Genomic DNA, 14,835 nt, shown 5'->3' with positions numbered 1-14,835 from the left:
AACAATAAGATAATAACTGACATGAGATGGGAGAATTCACCCATTCGACACAATCTCACCGAGAACTTCTTAGCTGCCAAATCCTGTGCCGAGTGCCCGGTGATCCAGCGATGGGCACAGGATGCAGAGTCACTGCTCTCGGGGTGTCTGCACCCTTGCGGGGTAGTTGGAGCCCACCCCGGGAATGGCCAGGGCCGAGCATTTAGGGAAAGCTGGAGGATGTGCTCCTCAACCTTGAACGCCAAGAAAGTGGCACTCGTCAGGGCCCAGGGCTCGTCAGCTCCGAGGCCGTGTGGCTGCTGAGATGCAAAAGGTCAGATCGTCGCAGGCCAAACCCACATCGAGGGGTGCCTGTTCCCTTGTAGGCATGCCACATGGGCTGACGTGGTTGGAAGCCGGGAGCCCGGAGACCTACGGTTGCTGCATAATAAATAAAGTGCCCCTACGAGGCGGACACGGTTATTACCCCGGTTTTAGAGCTGAGGATGCGGAGGCCAATCAGAAATACTGAAGAAGTCAGCCCGGGTCACTGGTTAGGAAGTGGCAGAGGCAGGATTTGAACCCAGGTCTGGGCAGCCTCACCGTAAAATGAGGGTTCTCCTCCCCTCCCCCCTCCTTTTCTCACCACGATGATGGTCAAGCTCCCACGACGTAAAGAAGAAGAAAAAGCCTTTTGAACTGCCCACCCAGGGTGCACATAAGGGGCAGTTTTTATTTGCAGTGACCAGCTTCTGTGACACTGGAGTCCCTCTCGGGTGGAGCAGTGATTGAGGCCAGGCTGTGTCCCGACAGCCCGTCGTGTGCCTCTGAGGGTCCCCTGAGATCCCTGGGAGGAAGGACCCATTATGGTCCCATCCTACAGATGGAGAAACCAAAGCTCAGGGGGACAGAGGAGCAGGCAGGATGTGGTGTGGGTAGCCTGTGTCTGGCCCCTGGACTGTCCCCCTGGCCCCGTCCCCCCTGCCTTGCCTATAGCTGCTCTGTGAGAGCCCTTTGCTTCACTCTGGCTGGACACCTTCCTCCCCCGCCAGAGGTTCCATCCAGCCCCACCTTCCCAGCCCATGCTCTTCCCCGTCCTTTTTGTTTTCTGTTTTTTAAAGTTTATTTATTTGGAGAGAGACAGAGAGAGCACAAGCTGGGGAGGTGCAGACACAGCGGGGGATCCCAAGCGGGCTCGGGGCGCTGACAGCAGAGAGCCCGATGCGGGGCTCGAACTCACGAACGGTGAGATCATGACCTGAGCCGAAGTCGGACGCTCAGCTGACTGAGCCACCCGAGGCGCCCCACCCATCCTTCTTTAACACTGGCCGTCTTTCCTCCTCACATTGAAACGTGATTTACACCTCAGACAAGATTTACCCATTTCAAGCATATAATGCAAGTTTGTTATGAAGCCCGTATTAACACTGTGGAAAATTAATTATGCTATTATGTTAAGTGAAAAAAAAATGAAATGTGCAAGCACACAACCTAAACATATTACATCACACGCATGAGAGCAAATGTGTATATGCAAACATGACTAACAGGAAACATAAAAATATTCACCAAAATATTTTAGCTAACCTGTGGATGCCGAGGGGCACCTGGGTGGTTCAGCTGGTTGAACGGCTGACTCTTGATTTTGGCTCAGGTCATGCTCCCAGGGTCATGCGATCGAGCCCCACATTGGGCTCCATGCTGAGTGTGGAGCCTGCTTGAGATTCTCTCTCTCCCTCCTTCTGCCCCTCTCCCCCCCCAAAATAAAAATTACGCACACGCACGCACACAGAAAAACAAACCAAGAAACCAAAAGACCTCCAAAAAAAAAAAAAAAACAAAAAACATGTGGATGCAGAAATGAATTTCTTCCCGATTTTCCAAAGTTTCTGTACTTTTCAGTATCACTCTGCTCGGTCACTCTGGCAGAGCCCAGGTAAACAATGGATGTGAGGTACCAACAGCCCCGTCTACAATCCAATATCTATTTGAATTTCCTGATTGACTTGAGAGCTGAGGACATGCCTGGAGAAAGAGCTCCAATGTTGGGAATGGCCTGATTCAGACATACCTGGACATCTGTGGTGGTCTGGGGGCCACGTCACGGAAGCCTATAGCCAGGGGGTGAGGGAATCTAGGGTCTCCCAAGGATAAAATCTACCCCGAGAGAAGTAGGGTCAGTCCCGGTGAGCCAAGCCCTGCAACAAGGTCTGTGGCCGGAAGACAGGGCGGTCCTAGTGAGAGCTGGGGGCTGTCGGTAGAAACCACCAGCAACCCAGACCACTTGGCCACATCCGCGTGCTCAGATGGGGCAGCGCTGGGTGTGCGAACGGCTAGGAGTTCTAACATCTCAGTGTCCAAGCAACCCTACTCTGGATCCCCTAAGGTGGTGGTGTCCTACCCACTTCTCAGTGGAGTTGGGGGTCCCTGCTCTCGAGAGCAGGGGCGGAGGCATGTCAAGCTTGTAGGTAGTGGCTGGAGAGAAGTTACAGGAAAAACAGGAGGCGAGTGAAGGCAGGAACCTGGGCTGTGGCACGAGGATTGGGTTGGAATGGCTCCCGAGGGCCTAACCACCATGGGCACCTCCCTGTACTTCGAGATCAGGGATGGGCTCTGAACTGGGGGCAGAGGGAATGTGTGCTTCTAAAGTTCCTTGGATGTGGCTTCTGAGCTAATCAAGGCTGGGTGGATATTCAACATCCAACAAAAATTTTCTGAGTACCTGTTATGGACCAGACACGGTTTCAGCACCAGGGACACGGCTGTCTGGGTCTGACCCGGAGACCGGGTCTCTGCCCACAGGGAGCTCCCTGTTCCGGTGGGAGAGACACTCAACAATGCCCAGCATCCAATAAAAAAATTATTAGACACACAAAGCAAAGCAACGCATAACGTGTCAGGTGGTGATAGGTAATATGGAGCAGAGAAAGGCAGGGGAAAGGGTATAGTAGGTGCCAGGTTGGGGCTCTATAACAAGTGAGACTTGTGGCCGTCTCGGGCAGGTGGCTCCAGGCAGAGCTTGGCCTGTTTGGGGAACAGCAAGTAAGGCAGGGGACTGGACAGACTGAGGGGGGCAGTGAAGGAGGTGAGGGAGGGAGGCAGTAGGGAGCCACGAAGGGATTCATAGGCCCTAGTAAATGTATTGCTGATCTGTTTCTGCGTCATAAGCAACCCCAACTTAATGCAACAGAACAAAACTGTATTCATTCTCAGGAGCCCAGAGGTTGTCCGTCTGGGTGATTCTTCTGCTGGTCTTACGTGGGACCATTCAGGCAACCGCTGTCATCTTGCGGCTCGACTGGAGCCGGAGTTCCCATGTGGTCTCACTTCTGTGTCTGGTAATTGGTCCCGGCTGGAGGAAGGATTTGGGTTTTTGTGCCGAGCGAGACAAGAGACGCGGTGGAAACAGGAAGGATGGGAAACTATGCGACATGTGTTAACTGAGAGGAGAAACGGCCAAAAATGTTCCAAATTGGATAAAAACCCACAGATTCAAGCCCAATGAACCCCAGTAGAATAAGCATAAGAAAACAATAACAAAACACATCATAATCATGTTGCTGAAGACCAGCAATAAAGAGATGGTCTTAAAAGCAGGCAGAGAAGGGGTGCCTGGGTGGCTCAGTCACTCGAGCCACCGACTCTCAATTTCAGCTCAGGTCGTGATCTTATGGTTCATGAGTTGGAGCCCTGAGTCGGGCTCTGCGCTGACAGTGGGGAACCTGCTTGGGATTCTCTGTTTCCCTCTCTCTCTGCCCCTCCCCCACTCGCACGCCGTCTCCCAAAAATAAATAAACATTTTTTAAAAACTTAAAAAAAAGCAGGCAGGAAAAACAGACATCATACGTACAAGGACAAAAACGATGTTTGTAAAAAAAATTTTTTTAATGTTTATTTCTGAGAGAGAGAGAGAGACGGAGCATAAGTGGGGAGGAGCAGAGAGAGAGGGAGACACAGAATCCGAAACAGGCTCCAGGCTCCGAGCCGTCAGCACAGAGCCCAATGCGGGGCTCGAACCCACGGACGGTGAGATCATCACCTAAGCTGAAGTTGGCCGCTTCACCGACTGAGCCGCCCAGGCGCCCCCCAAATGGTAAATTTTTAGCTACACTAGTCAAGAAAAAACAAGGACACAAATTACCAAGGTGACTCATGAAAGAAGGACACCGTTATCAATCCCACATACATTAAAAAGGCTTTGTCAGCCTACAGGAGGAAAAACGAGGCTTACAGAAGGATGCTCCTTCAGACAGAAGCGGCACTAAAAGCACCCTGAACCAGGCACCTGGGTGGCTCAGTCGGTTAAGGGTCCAAATTCGGCTCAAGTCACAATCTCACGGTTCGTGAGTTCGAGCCCCGCATCCGGCTTTCTGGTGCCTGCACTGAGCGCCCTTCGGATTTTCTCTCTCTGCCTCTCTCTCTGCCTCTCCCCCCACCCCAAATAAATAAAAACATTAACAAAAAAATAACAGCGGCGTATTGTAGGGGTTTGGGAAAAGTAATGCCTACAACAGCACAAAGGGAAATGTTCTAAGATTGCTCTGTTGTGAGATTCTCGCCTTACACACGAGGCAGTACGGTATTCGTTGAAGGTAGTCTGGGGTTAAGCTAAAGATAGATATTGTGACCCCTAGAGAAACCACCAGAAAGGCAAAAAGAAGTATAGCTAATAAACCAACTACCAAAAATGCCCAATGAAATCCAACAAAGGGGAGGGAAACAATTTAGAAGTGGAAAAAAACTAAATCTATGAATCTGTGAGTAACTTGGGTTTTGTGTTTTTTTTTTTCAATATAATGGAATGTTACGTAGCTCTTGGAAGTGTTCGAGAAGAGATTTCATGATGTGGGGAACCATTCGTGATATACTGTTAACATGTTAAAGTTTATTTATTTATTTTGAGAGAAAGAGCACGCGCAGAGGAGGAGCAAAGAGAGAGAATCCGAAGCCGGCTCTGCACGGTCAGCGTGGAGCCCGATGCGGGGCTCGAACTCATGAACCGAGAGATCATGACCAGAGCCAAAAGCAAGAGTCAGACGCTTAACCGGCTGACCGGTATAATGTTAACATTTTAAAGCTGAGCACGCCACCTGCTTTTAAAATACTTTAGCCCAGGGGCATGTGGGTGGCTCAGTCGGTTGAGCGCCCGACTTCGGCTCAGGTCATGATCTCCACAGTTTGTGGGTTCGAGCCCCGCGTCGGGCTCTGTGCTGACAGCTCGGAGCCCGGAGCCTGCTTCGGATTCCGTGTCCCCCTCTCGCTCTCTGCCCCTTCCCCGCTCGTGCTCGGTCTCTCTCAAAAATAAATAAAACGTTAAAAAAAATTTTTTTTGAAATATTTTAGCTTAAAGGACTCTGCAAAAATATTTATAAGCATAGAAAAACACAACTGTAAGGAAATAAACTAGGTATAAGCAGTGTTTGTAACTGGGTGGCAAGCCGATGAGTGTTCATTCTTTCCATAAAATTTCAATCAATTTTAGTAAGACGCAGCCTATCACGACATAACACGGGAGCGTTTGCGGGGCAGCCAGGCCAGCGTTTGGTCCTTGGCTCTCGCTTGCGGCTGAGGGACCTTTGGCAAATCAATTTCTCTGCCTCTGTTGCCTCCTCTGTAAAATGGAGGGGACAGTGTCTACCACACGGTGTTTTGAAGGTCCGGGGAGACCATGTGAATAAAGCGTATAGCGAAGTGTTTGGCAACGGTGGTTTTGAGGAATTCACCGGTAACTCCGATTAGCAGAGAAAAAGAAGTTTCAAAGACAAAACTCGTTTTGAAAGAAACCCTCGTTGGCCAAGGCAGGAGACGGGAGATCAGAACCAGGGCAGGGTCCAGAGTAATCACTCCAGTCTTCCCAGTAAAGCGGCTTTTGGTTGCAAGTACCAGGCACTCCCTCCTCAAGCTTAGGCCCCACACGATACTGGGTTATGAGAACCCCAGGCTGTCTTAGAGAATCCGGATGAAGAAACGCCACCACCACCACGGTGCGCACCGGGATGGGAACTGGGATTCGAACCCTGAAGCCCACTCCTCCCATCCCCCTGCCGCCTGCTTTCTTCTCCCTCCGCGCTTTTCCGGAACGAGGCATCCCAACCAGCCCAAGGGCACCTGGTCTCGCTTCTGCCTATTTGTGCCTGCTGGGTCCCTGGGAGCAAGATTCTGATTGGCCCGGCTTGGGTCAGGTGTCCAGGCCCGGCCCAATGAGATATGGCTGAGGGGGCGGAGTCACTGCACAGACATGGCCGCCTTGGGCCTTGTTTTGTGTTGGAGTGATGGGGGGAAACTTGTAGGCCAGGTGGCTCCCCCCAAGGGTTGACCCTAAATTCTGTGGCTGTCCTTTTCTGTTCTCTGTTCAGGCTTTTCTTCTTAACTCAGGGTTCCTCCTCCTCCATAATTTGGGCCACATAAGGCCACCGTGCTGTGGGGGGAGCCTCCTGTGGGCAGTCATGGCCGCCATTCCCGGCTGTTCTCTGTGGGCAGCGGGCGGGACAGCTCCCCGGGAGGTCACCCAAACTCTCCTTGGTTCCCTGTGACATGGCACGGGGCCACAGTCGGTGACAAAATGCCAGGCTGACCCAGGGGGCCAAATCTGGATTCTCTGGGGGGTTTTTGCGGGAGGAGAGTCGGTCCGATCCTCCCAGATAAACAGGGTCCCCGGCAAAAGGTGGCTTTGGTAGCGCTTAAATCACAAAGGTTGGTCTAAGAAGGGCACCACTGACTACACAGTCTCACACACACCCTCTCTCTGCAGAAATAAAGAAACAAAAGACTAATGTATCTCTTTTTAATTGTCATTTTACATCTCCGCACTGCAGCCACCCCCCCCCTTCCCTTCCGTGCCCACTTCTGCAGGCTGCAGGGGAGCGGGGAACAAAGCTGGGGGCTGGCACCCCCACCAGGCTGCCAGCCCGGGAGAACAAGTCACAATTACAAATTATCACAACAATTAGCGCCTGTACTTGGGAGATGGGCAAAGGAGGCGGCCCAGCTCCTCATTGTCAACCGGTCTATTTGGCAGTGACCTTGCTCTGGAGGCGATGATATTCCTTCAGCCTGTAAACCAGATTCAAAACAAAGAAAAATGTAAATTAACAATAACAACATGCACTCGGTTCAATTAATTCGGGCCCAACCCGGGTGGCGGGGGGCAGCTGCTTGTTAAGATGTGCGTGTGTGTGAAGTTGTCTTTTTTTCCCCCCCTCTGTTCCCACTCCTGCCCCCGGCCCCTCCTGCCCTCCAATCAGGATAATGTAATTAATTTATCTTTGGGGGAAAACATTGCTTGGCATTGTTGAAGACAAAGCATTTAACTGGCAATGGGAGAGATGAAGAGGCCATTATGAAAACCCGATGTGTTTGGAGCCATTGAAAAAGGGTTTATAGTCATAAAATACAGAGGGCGAAGGAGGCGGGTTGGCGGAGGTGATTGTCGGAGCGGAGAGCGCCCGGGAAGGTCAGGCTGGATTCAGCGTCTCCCTCGGTCTCGGCACCAGGGACAGGAGCCTGGCTTCGGGGGAAAACGGTGGCTCTGTGCCCAGTGCATGTGTCAGGGAGACAAGAGAGACTCGTGCCTTCTACCCAACGCCAAGTCCCGAGAGAAGGAAGTTGGTGGCTAAGCACCCAGAGCTGGACAGACACACCTTCTGGACTCAGCAATATGGCTTCCTAGCTGTGTGACTGTGGGCAGGTTACTTAACCGCTCTGGGCCTGTTTCTGGAGTCGCAGCTTTGTGTAAGAATTAAAGGAGACAAGTTAGGAGAGTGCCTTGGGAGTGGCTTAGTGTATGGTGACTGTTGGGAATAAATGACCCTGTTTGCCCTTGCTCTGAGACCGTACTGCAGAGCTCGGCTTTGAACCCAGGTCTGAGCGGCTTCAGATGGTACTCGCTACCCCGCTAGGCCATGGGGGTCCACGTGGCTAGGGTGGTTTCCAGTTAGACCCGCAGCTCGGGTGTGGCGACGGGTGCCTTCTGGCCCGGTGACTCTCTGAGGCGCCTTTCTACCTCTTGGCCATTTCCCTTTCTAACCCACCCAGGCAAGGGGCTCCTAGCGGAGTCCTTCTTCCAGCTGGAGAGGGTGGGAGTAAGTGTCAGAGGCAAAAGGCAGGACCCGGAAACATGGAACCCACGTATCCAGGACCCTCTGTGGCTCTTGGCTGTGCCTTCTGCCTCCTTGAGAATAGGAACAGGCTGGGTCCAAAGCAGGCACTGCAGGTGCCATGGGCAGGGGGACAGAAAGGTGGGGCTTGTCTAGGAAAGGGCAGCTGAGGTCCTATCACTGCCTGCTGCCCACACCTGGGGGAGGGGGGTGTTGAGGACCCATCAGGGCCCAGAGCCGCTCACCTGAGGGAGTTGATATTGATGAAGCCGGTGGCATCGATGGGCTCATAATCGCCCTGCACGTTCATGCTGCAAGGAGACAGTAGAAGCCTGTCAGCACAGCCCCCAGGCCTTGCTTTGCGATGTCAGAGGATCTCTGGGGCTGGGCACCGCTCAGGCTCCCAGGTACCCGGGGTATTTCTGCCCTGCTGACCCAAACTTTGGCTTCTCGTTGCATTTCTGTCCCAATTCAGGAGCCCTACTACGGGCCAGGCACCGTGTCCGGGGCTGGAGAGCGGGGAGCCTCATCCCTGCTAACACGACGGGGCAGGTAGGGTCCCGGCCAGACCCTGCCTAACCCATCCACGAACCTGGTGCCCGCCCCACGCCAGCTGGCCACCAGAAGCGACTGGTCAACCACTGCTGTTACCAGTGTCTTCCCCCGCCCCCCGCCCCATCTACAGCCTTCCTCTTCCAGATTCGACCTCTCTGGGGCTGTTTTCACTTCCCTAGCTTCCAAAGCCCCTCCCAACCACAGTCCTTCAGGGTGGGGTGGGGGTGGGGTGGGGAGGGGCCTGTCTCTCAGCTCTGCCGCCCCTTCCCCCCCCCCCCTCCGCCAGGGAGCTTAGGGCAAATATTCCTGTTCTTTGAACTTCAGGCTTTTACTTGCCAAACGGGGGCTCTCAATGTCATTACCTTGTATCATTCATTCACTCATTCATTTATTTGGGGATCTTTTAGGCACCCAGGACCCGCAGGTGCCGAGGAAACCGAGAGGGAGACGAGAACAGGGCCCGCGGGGTGTGGGTGGCGCAGAGACGGGAGCACTCAAGCACCCACCTGCCTTCCTTAACTGTGACTGTGATAAGCTCTTTGAGGACAAGTTCAGGGGCGCTGCGGTCTCAGATCTGTCTCCACACGGCCACCCTCCAAGGCCCCCCCGTGGGCAGAGGACCCTCCTCTGTTTCTCACGCATCCTGCTCTGAATCAGCCCCTTGTCTTCACGTCTCCAGAACTCCAGCCTCGGGACAAAGCAGTCTCAAGGTTCTCAATGACAAGGGGGGCGGCCTGTCCCCTCAGGAGCCCTTCTCCCCAGGGGTGAGATCGGGGAGGAGGAGGGCAGAGGAGAATCTGCGGGTGTTTTCGCCCTAAGGCTGTGCCTCTGGCTGGCTCTTTGTGGATGTGGGCTTTTTCCAAGGACCAATGGGGTCTCTGGGCTCCCCTGTCCTGAAACTTGTTCAGGAAGTGGGTTCTGTTGCCCGACCCACACCATGCCCTTGCCCTGACCTTCGTGGGGCTGTGAAGCTGCCCACGAACTCCCACCCCTCCCTTCCTCCTCACCTCCGCTGGCCCCTCCAGGTCTCAGGTGGCTGAAGCCACCAGGAGCCGACCAGCAAGTTCCCCTGTAAGGGGGAAGATGACAGACTTCGGGGGGGGGGGGGGGCGCTGCCTCTTGCCCCCTGCCCCTGACTGGGAGGAGAAAAAGCCGGACCAAACTAAAGCATCAGCCTCCATGGATCCCTTTTAAGGACTTTGCCCTGGATGATAAATGAAGCTTACCCCTCCCCCCACCATCCCCCCACAAATTGTGGAACACATTGCCACCGATCCCCTTCAGAAGGACCCCTGTGCTCGGCCCAGGGAGAAGCCAGGGCTCCGAGCTTCCAGCTCCCCTCCATGCACACCTGCCTTTGCGACACCATCTCGTCGCACGTGTCAAAACAAACTTTCCCACTCCCCTCTCCCTGTCGCCCCGTGTCCACCGGCCCCAGCAGCCCCTGCAAAGGGAGGCCCGCGTCCAGGGACCAACTTGTCCCGCAAGGCTGCCGAAGAGTTTCCGAGAGGTGTTTCTCAGGAGCTGAAAAACCTCTTTTTAAAATCGTGGTTTGGGGTGGGTGGGTGGGGGGTGGTGGAAAAAGAGTTTACAATGATTTTTTTTTTTTTTTTTACCTCCCCTGACGGTCTACAGAAAACCTCTGTGCTTTTATTTTTGTTCATTCGAGTGGCTCTGACCTGCTCTATAATTACGTTACTTTCTACCTACTGTGCCTCGGCATTTCCAGCCCTGCTACCTCTCACGGCTTCCTCGCTGGTCCCTGTGACGCTGTCATTCAAGGGCTTTCAAGTCAGCGATGTAGAAATCAAAAAGAAAGGGGAAATGGTCGGAGACACAGTGAGAATAAATGCGCCTGCTTTTCTCTCTTTTTTTTCCCTTCCCCTTTTTACTTTCTTCATTTAATCTCCCTGAGTGAGGCTGTAAGGCTTAATGAAGGGTTGGGCAGATTATTAGAGGCTGTTGATTCGGAGGGGGAGGGAAGAAAGAGCCAGAGAGAGAAAGAGAGAAGATAATTTGACATTTACCCCGACTGATCTAAACTGATTCGGTTATATTTATGGCTTATAGAGTGTTTAGAAAAATGGAAGGGGGGAGACGCTCAACACGGCTAGGAGAAGGGAAAGAGAAAAATAATATTGGCTGCCAAACAAAACTCACACACTAATTCCCAACGGGCGTCCCCCCCGGGGGCTGACCTAGGCCTGGGACTTGAGTCGGGGGAGTGGGGGGGCTGTCTGTCCCCACCTCTGGTTTGGCCAGATGACCTCCAAAAGGGATGCCTTGATCATCGGCGAAGGCCATGCTCTCCTACACGAATGCAGGTGCAGCTCAAAGGCAAAGGCTGCCTTTGACCCGGCCCACCCGGGCTCCGCAGCCTGTCCCCCCGGGGCCTCGTCAGCACCCTCGGCTTGGCCTCAAGATCCCTCCTTGGCTCCCTTGCCCTCTCAGTCTGATCCTAGCCCCCAGCCAGTTTCCTCCGGGCTTCGGAAAACATCCGGCTGTCCACCACTCTCCACTGTCTTCAACCCAATTTCTCCTCCCCTCTAGACCCGTGTGTCCAAGGGTTGACCAGGCACTCTCCTGGTCAGTCTCAAAGATGACTCACCCTCAGGGTGTCTGAATCCAAATGCACGCTCTTTCCTCAAGAATTCCCTCCACCCAGGACTTGCCACCGAAGCGCGCCCAGCTCGTGCTGGGTGATTCATACCTCCTCCTCATCTTCTTCCACGTCCAAGCCCTTTCGATTCTACCTCTCTTATTTGAATTTTTTAAGGTTTATTTATTTATTCTGAGAGATGAAGAGTGTGTGCGGGAGGGGCAGAAACAGACAGAGAGAGAGAGAGAGAGAGATAGAATCCCAAGCAGGCTCTGCACCATCAACACAGAGCCTGACACGGGGGTCTCGATCTCATGAACCTGGAGATCATAACCTGAGCTGAAATCAAGAGTCGGATGCTCAACCGGCTGAGCCACCCAGGTGTCCCTCGATTCTCCCTCTGAACCATTTGTCACATCCTTCTGCTTCTCTCGGTCTCCAGGACCATCAGCCGGGTCCCAGCCACCGGCATGTCCCATGGGGTGCTTTATGGGCTCTACCCTTGCTCATTCCCTCCCCGCCCGAATCCATTCTCCAGGGCAGCCAGAAAGGACCCTTGGGAAACAAAAGATCTGATGGGTCCTTCCCTTTAAGATCTGGCTCCAGGAACCCCATGCTCTGGTCCCCGGCCCCCATGCTCTGGTCCCTCCCATGGTTCTGGTAGTGCCTGGAATGTTCTAGGCTCTTCCCAGGCCCAGAACCTCCCTGGAAACTTGCCTGCTGCCTCTCCACCTGGTTAGCTCCTGTCTTTTGGAGGCCAGCTCAAAGGTGACTTCCTCAGGGAAGCTTCTCCACACTCTACCCAGAGTACCCAGCACCTCGCCCCAGCCTAACACCCCCTTTCCTCATTCAATCGATCATTGGATTGGTGCCTTTCTCCCCATCTAGCCTGTAAGGGCCCCGAGGGCAGAGGCAGCATGTCTGTTCTCTTCGTGACCGTCTCCTCCGTGCCCTGCTCGTGCTCATCTTTGTTGAGAAAGCCCGTCAGAAGAGACACTGGCTGTGGGGGTCTGTTCCCCAGCTGGGGCAATTGTAGGGCACCTACCTCACCAGCTCCTCGTTGTAGAGGGACAGTGGGGACTCCCGGCTGAGGATGTACACTTGGCCCTTGAAGACAGACACCTGCACTCTCCCTTCCACGCGCTCCTGGGACTTGGCGATGCAGTGGCGGACGAATTCACACTCAGGGCTGTGCCAGAAACCTGCAGCGGGGACAAAGTGAGGGTGCTAGGGTGGCCCACGGCGCTGGGGTGCCGCACGCCTCAGCCCATCATGGTGGACCTCGGGGGTGGGTCGGCCCTGTTCACTGCCGAGTCTCGGCATGACGCGCACTTGTGGCATAAGCCCGCAGGCCTGGCCTGTGGCCCTGCAGGTCTCTTGTGGGTAAGGAGGTACCCTTGCCACGATCAGGAGGAGGGGAGCTATAACCCTCTGCCTCAGGCCAGACATTCAGGGAGCACAACGGGCCAGGCACTGGGGACACGGCGGTGAAGGGACGCTTGCCCGCTGGGAGCTCAGTCTCATGAGGACAGCGGACAGCGGTGGGGCAGGATGCCTCCTGAGACTCAGGCGTGTGTGTGACCCCAGCCTGAGCAATGGAAGCACCCAGCACGGGCAGCTGGATGGTGGCTCGGGTGCAGAAAGGCCACATGTGCGTGGCCTTCCCCTCTCTGCCTCTGTTTCCCCATGTCTGGAGTTGGGGTGACACAAAATCACCCTCCCAGGACTAGTGGGCTTCTTGGGCATGGAAGTCCTGGGCATCCACACACTGGCGTCCTGGCCAAGAGCCAGTACGCATCCCCCACCACCCCCCCTACTCCCTGGATGTCAGTAACCTGTCAACATACTGCTAATATTTGCATATGCAAATATTTTTATGAATGAAGCACAGGTATCCTGGACTGGCTCTTCGAATGGGCATAAACAGCCCTATGAGAAAAACTCTCTTAGCCTCTCTCTTCTCTGGGTGAGCAAGTAAGGCTCGGGGAAGCCGAGGTTTCTCCAAGGTCACACCCAAGCAGACCCTGAGGGGCCTGGGTCTGCCCTTAGTTCCCAAGTTCATGATAATCTTGGAATTCTCCTGTCCCGGGATGGAACATCCATCAGCGCACAAGGTGCCTGAGAAATGTGCCGCCTCCCCCGCCCCCAAGCTCTGACCCCCGGAGCCCTAAGGCCAGCGAAGGCCATGTGCTCAGTCCCCAGGCTGCCCCAGGGCCTGTATCTCAGCCCCAACAGGCTCAGACCTGCAGACAGCTATCTCCTCTCTGGTCCCTGTGGAGGGCGGGTGGCCGCGCGGGCAGGATTGGGGGAGGGACAGCTCAGGCGGCAGGGTTTCTTTGAAACGGAGCCGGGAAGGTGACCCCACCTGGGCAGCTGTGGGGCCAGATGGTGCGCGATCTCCTGCCCTGATAAAGGGCCAGGTCAGCCCCAGGTCTGCAGCTATTGTTGGAGGCCGGGCCTCTGGGGCGGGGGGCGGGGGGGTGGGCACCTGCTGAGGCTCTCCGTGGGAAAGTGGAGCAGGCCTTCTCCGGGATGGGGTCCGGGGTCCGGTGGCTTGCAGAAGTGGGGGAGGGGCCAGGCAGGGAGAGAAGAGACTGGGTCCTCGCTCTCCAGCCACCTGTCACTTGGGTTCACCTCCCGCTCCACGCTGACAAGCGATGCAACTTCTCTGTCCCTCGGTTCCCTCGTTTGTACGGTGAGAGAGTACTAACCATTCTCGGGGGGAGTTGTGTGGTTTCAATGACAGGATGTGGGCCGAACACTAAGCATTTTAAATCCCAGATTTGAACTCGGCCTCCGCCAGCCCTCACTGCATACAGGGAGACAGAAACCCAGAGAGGAAGAGGCTGTCCCAAGCCACAGTCAGATCCCGAAGAGTGCTCCCGACTCTGGCCCAGACCCCCGTGGGAGGGGACGCTGATGCCCCCCGCGCCCCTTCCCTGCCATGCCCCGGTGGCTTGGCCATCTTTCTAAGTCAGGATGATTAGACCTTTAAGCTCTCAGGCTGGAAGACAGAGCCAGAGATAGGGGGCTGAAACCCACGCGGGAAGACCCGGCCTGGGCTTTATCTCGGGACCTCCCCACCTCTACTACGTGGAGGTCTTGCACTCAGATTTCTTTTCCCAGCGGACCCAGCCTGGGGAGAGGGGCAGTGAACTTGGTGCGTTGCATGGGCATCTCAGCTCTGGGCTGGGCCAGGCACTGTGCCTATCGGGATAACAGCCCTCTGTACGAGGGGTGCGTTATACCCATTTTTCTGCTGAAGTAACTGAGGCGAGGGGAGAGGAGGTGAGCTTATGTGCCCTAAAGGAGATGGGTCCTGAAGCCGGGATCCTGCCAGGATGACCCTGTGGGTTGGGACCAGGGTCTGCGCCTGGAGGGAGGGGATCTGTACAAGCCCATAGGGAGATGTGGGGATGGGGTGAGGAGACGGAAATGAACAGGGGTCAGTCACCAGGGCATCTAGGAGTGGGGCTGAGGCAGAAGGGCTCCCTCGTGCCTCAGTCTCCCTGTCTGCACTCCGGGGAAGCCGAGTGTCACAGCGCAGTGGCTGTATGACTGAGCTGTTAGAATCAGGAACCGTAAAGAGTCCCAGCCTGGTGCCCT

General features: G+C 54.8%; 1 protein-coding gene across 1 annotated transcript in view; it reads right to left on the bottom strand.

Moving 5' to 3' along the window:
- Nucleotides 1-6,749: 6,749 nt before the first annotated feature.
- ASS1 (argininosuccinate synthase 1) overlaps nucleotides 6,750-14,835 on the bottom strand; it is a 53,074-nt gene continuing 44,988 nt past the window's right edge. The window contains exons 14-16 of the mRNA XM_042964857.1: nucleotides 12,275-12,431; nucleotides 8,321-8,386; nucleotides 6,750-7,032 (exon numbers count right to left, since the gene is read on the bottom strand). Coding sequence (XP_042820791.1) covers nucleotides 6,987-7,032; nucleotides 8,321-8,386; nucleotides 12,275-12,431 — 269 coding nt within the window. The 3' untranslated portion in view covers nucleotides 6,750-6,986. The remainder of the gene's footprint in view (nucleotides 7,033-8,320; nucleotides 8,387-12,274; nucleotides 12,432-14,835) is intronic.

This window comes from Panthera tigris, chromosome D4 (genome assembly GCF_018350195.1).
Source record: "Panthera tigris isolate Pti1 chromosome D4, P.tigris_Pti1_mat1.1, whole genome shotgun sequence".
NCBI lineage: Eukaryota > Metazoa > Chordata > Mammalia > Carnivora > Felidae > Panthera > Panthera tigris.
The sequence above is the reverse complement of the archived record's forward strand: the minus strand, read 5'-3'. Positions and strand labels throughout refer to the sequence as shown.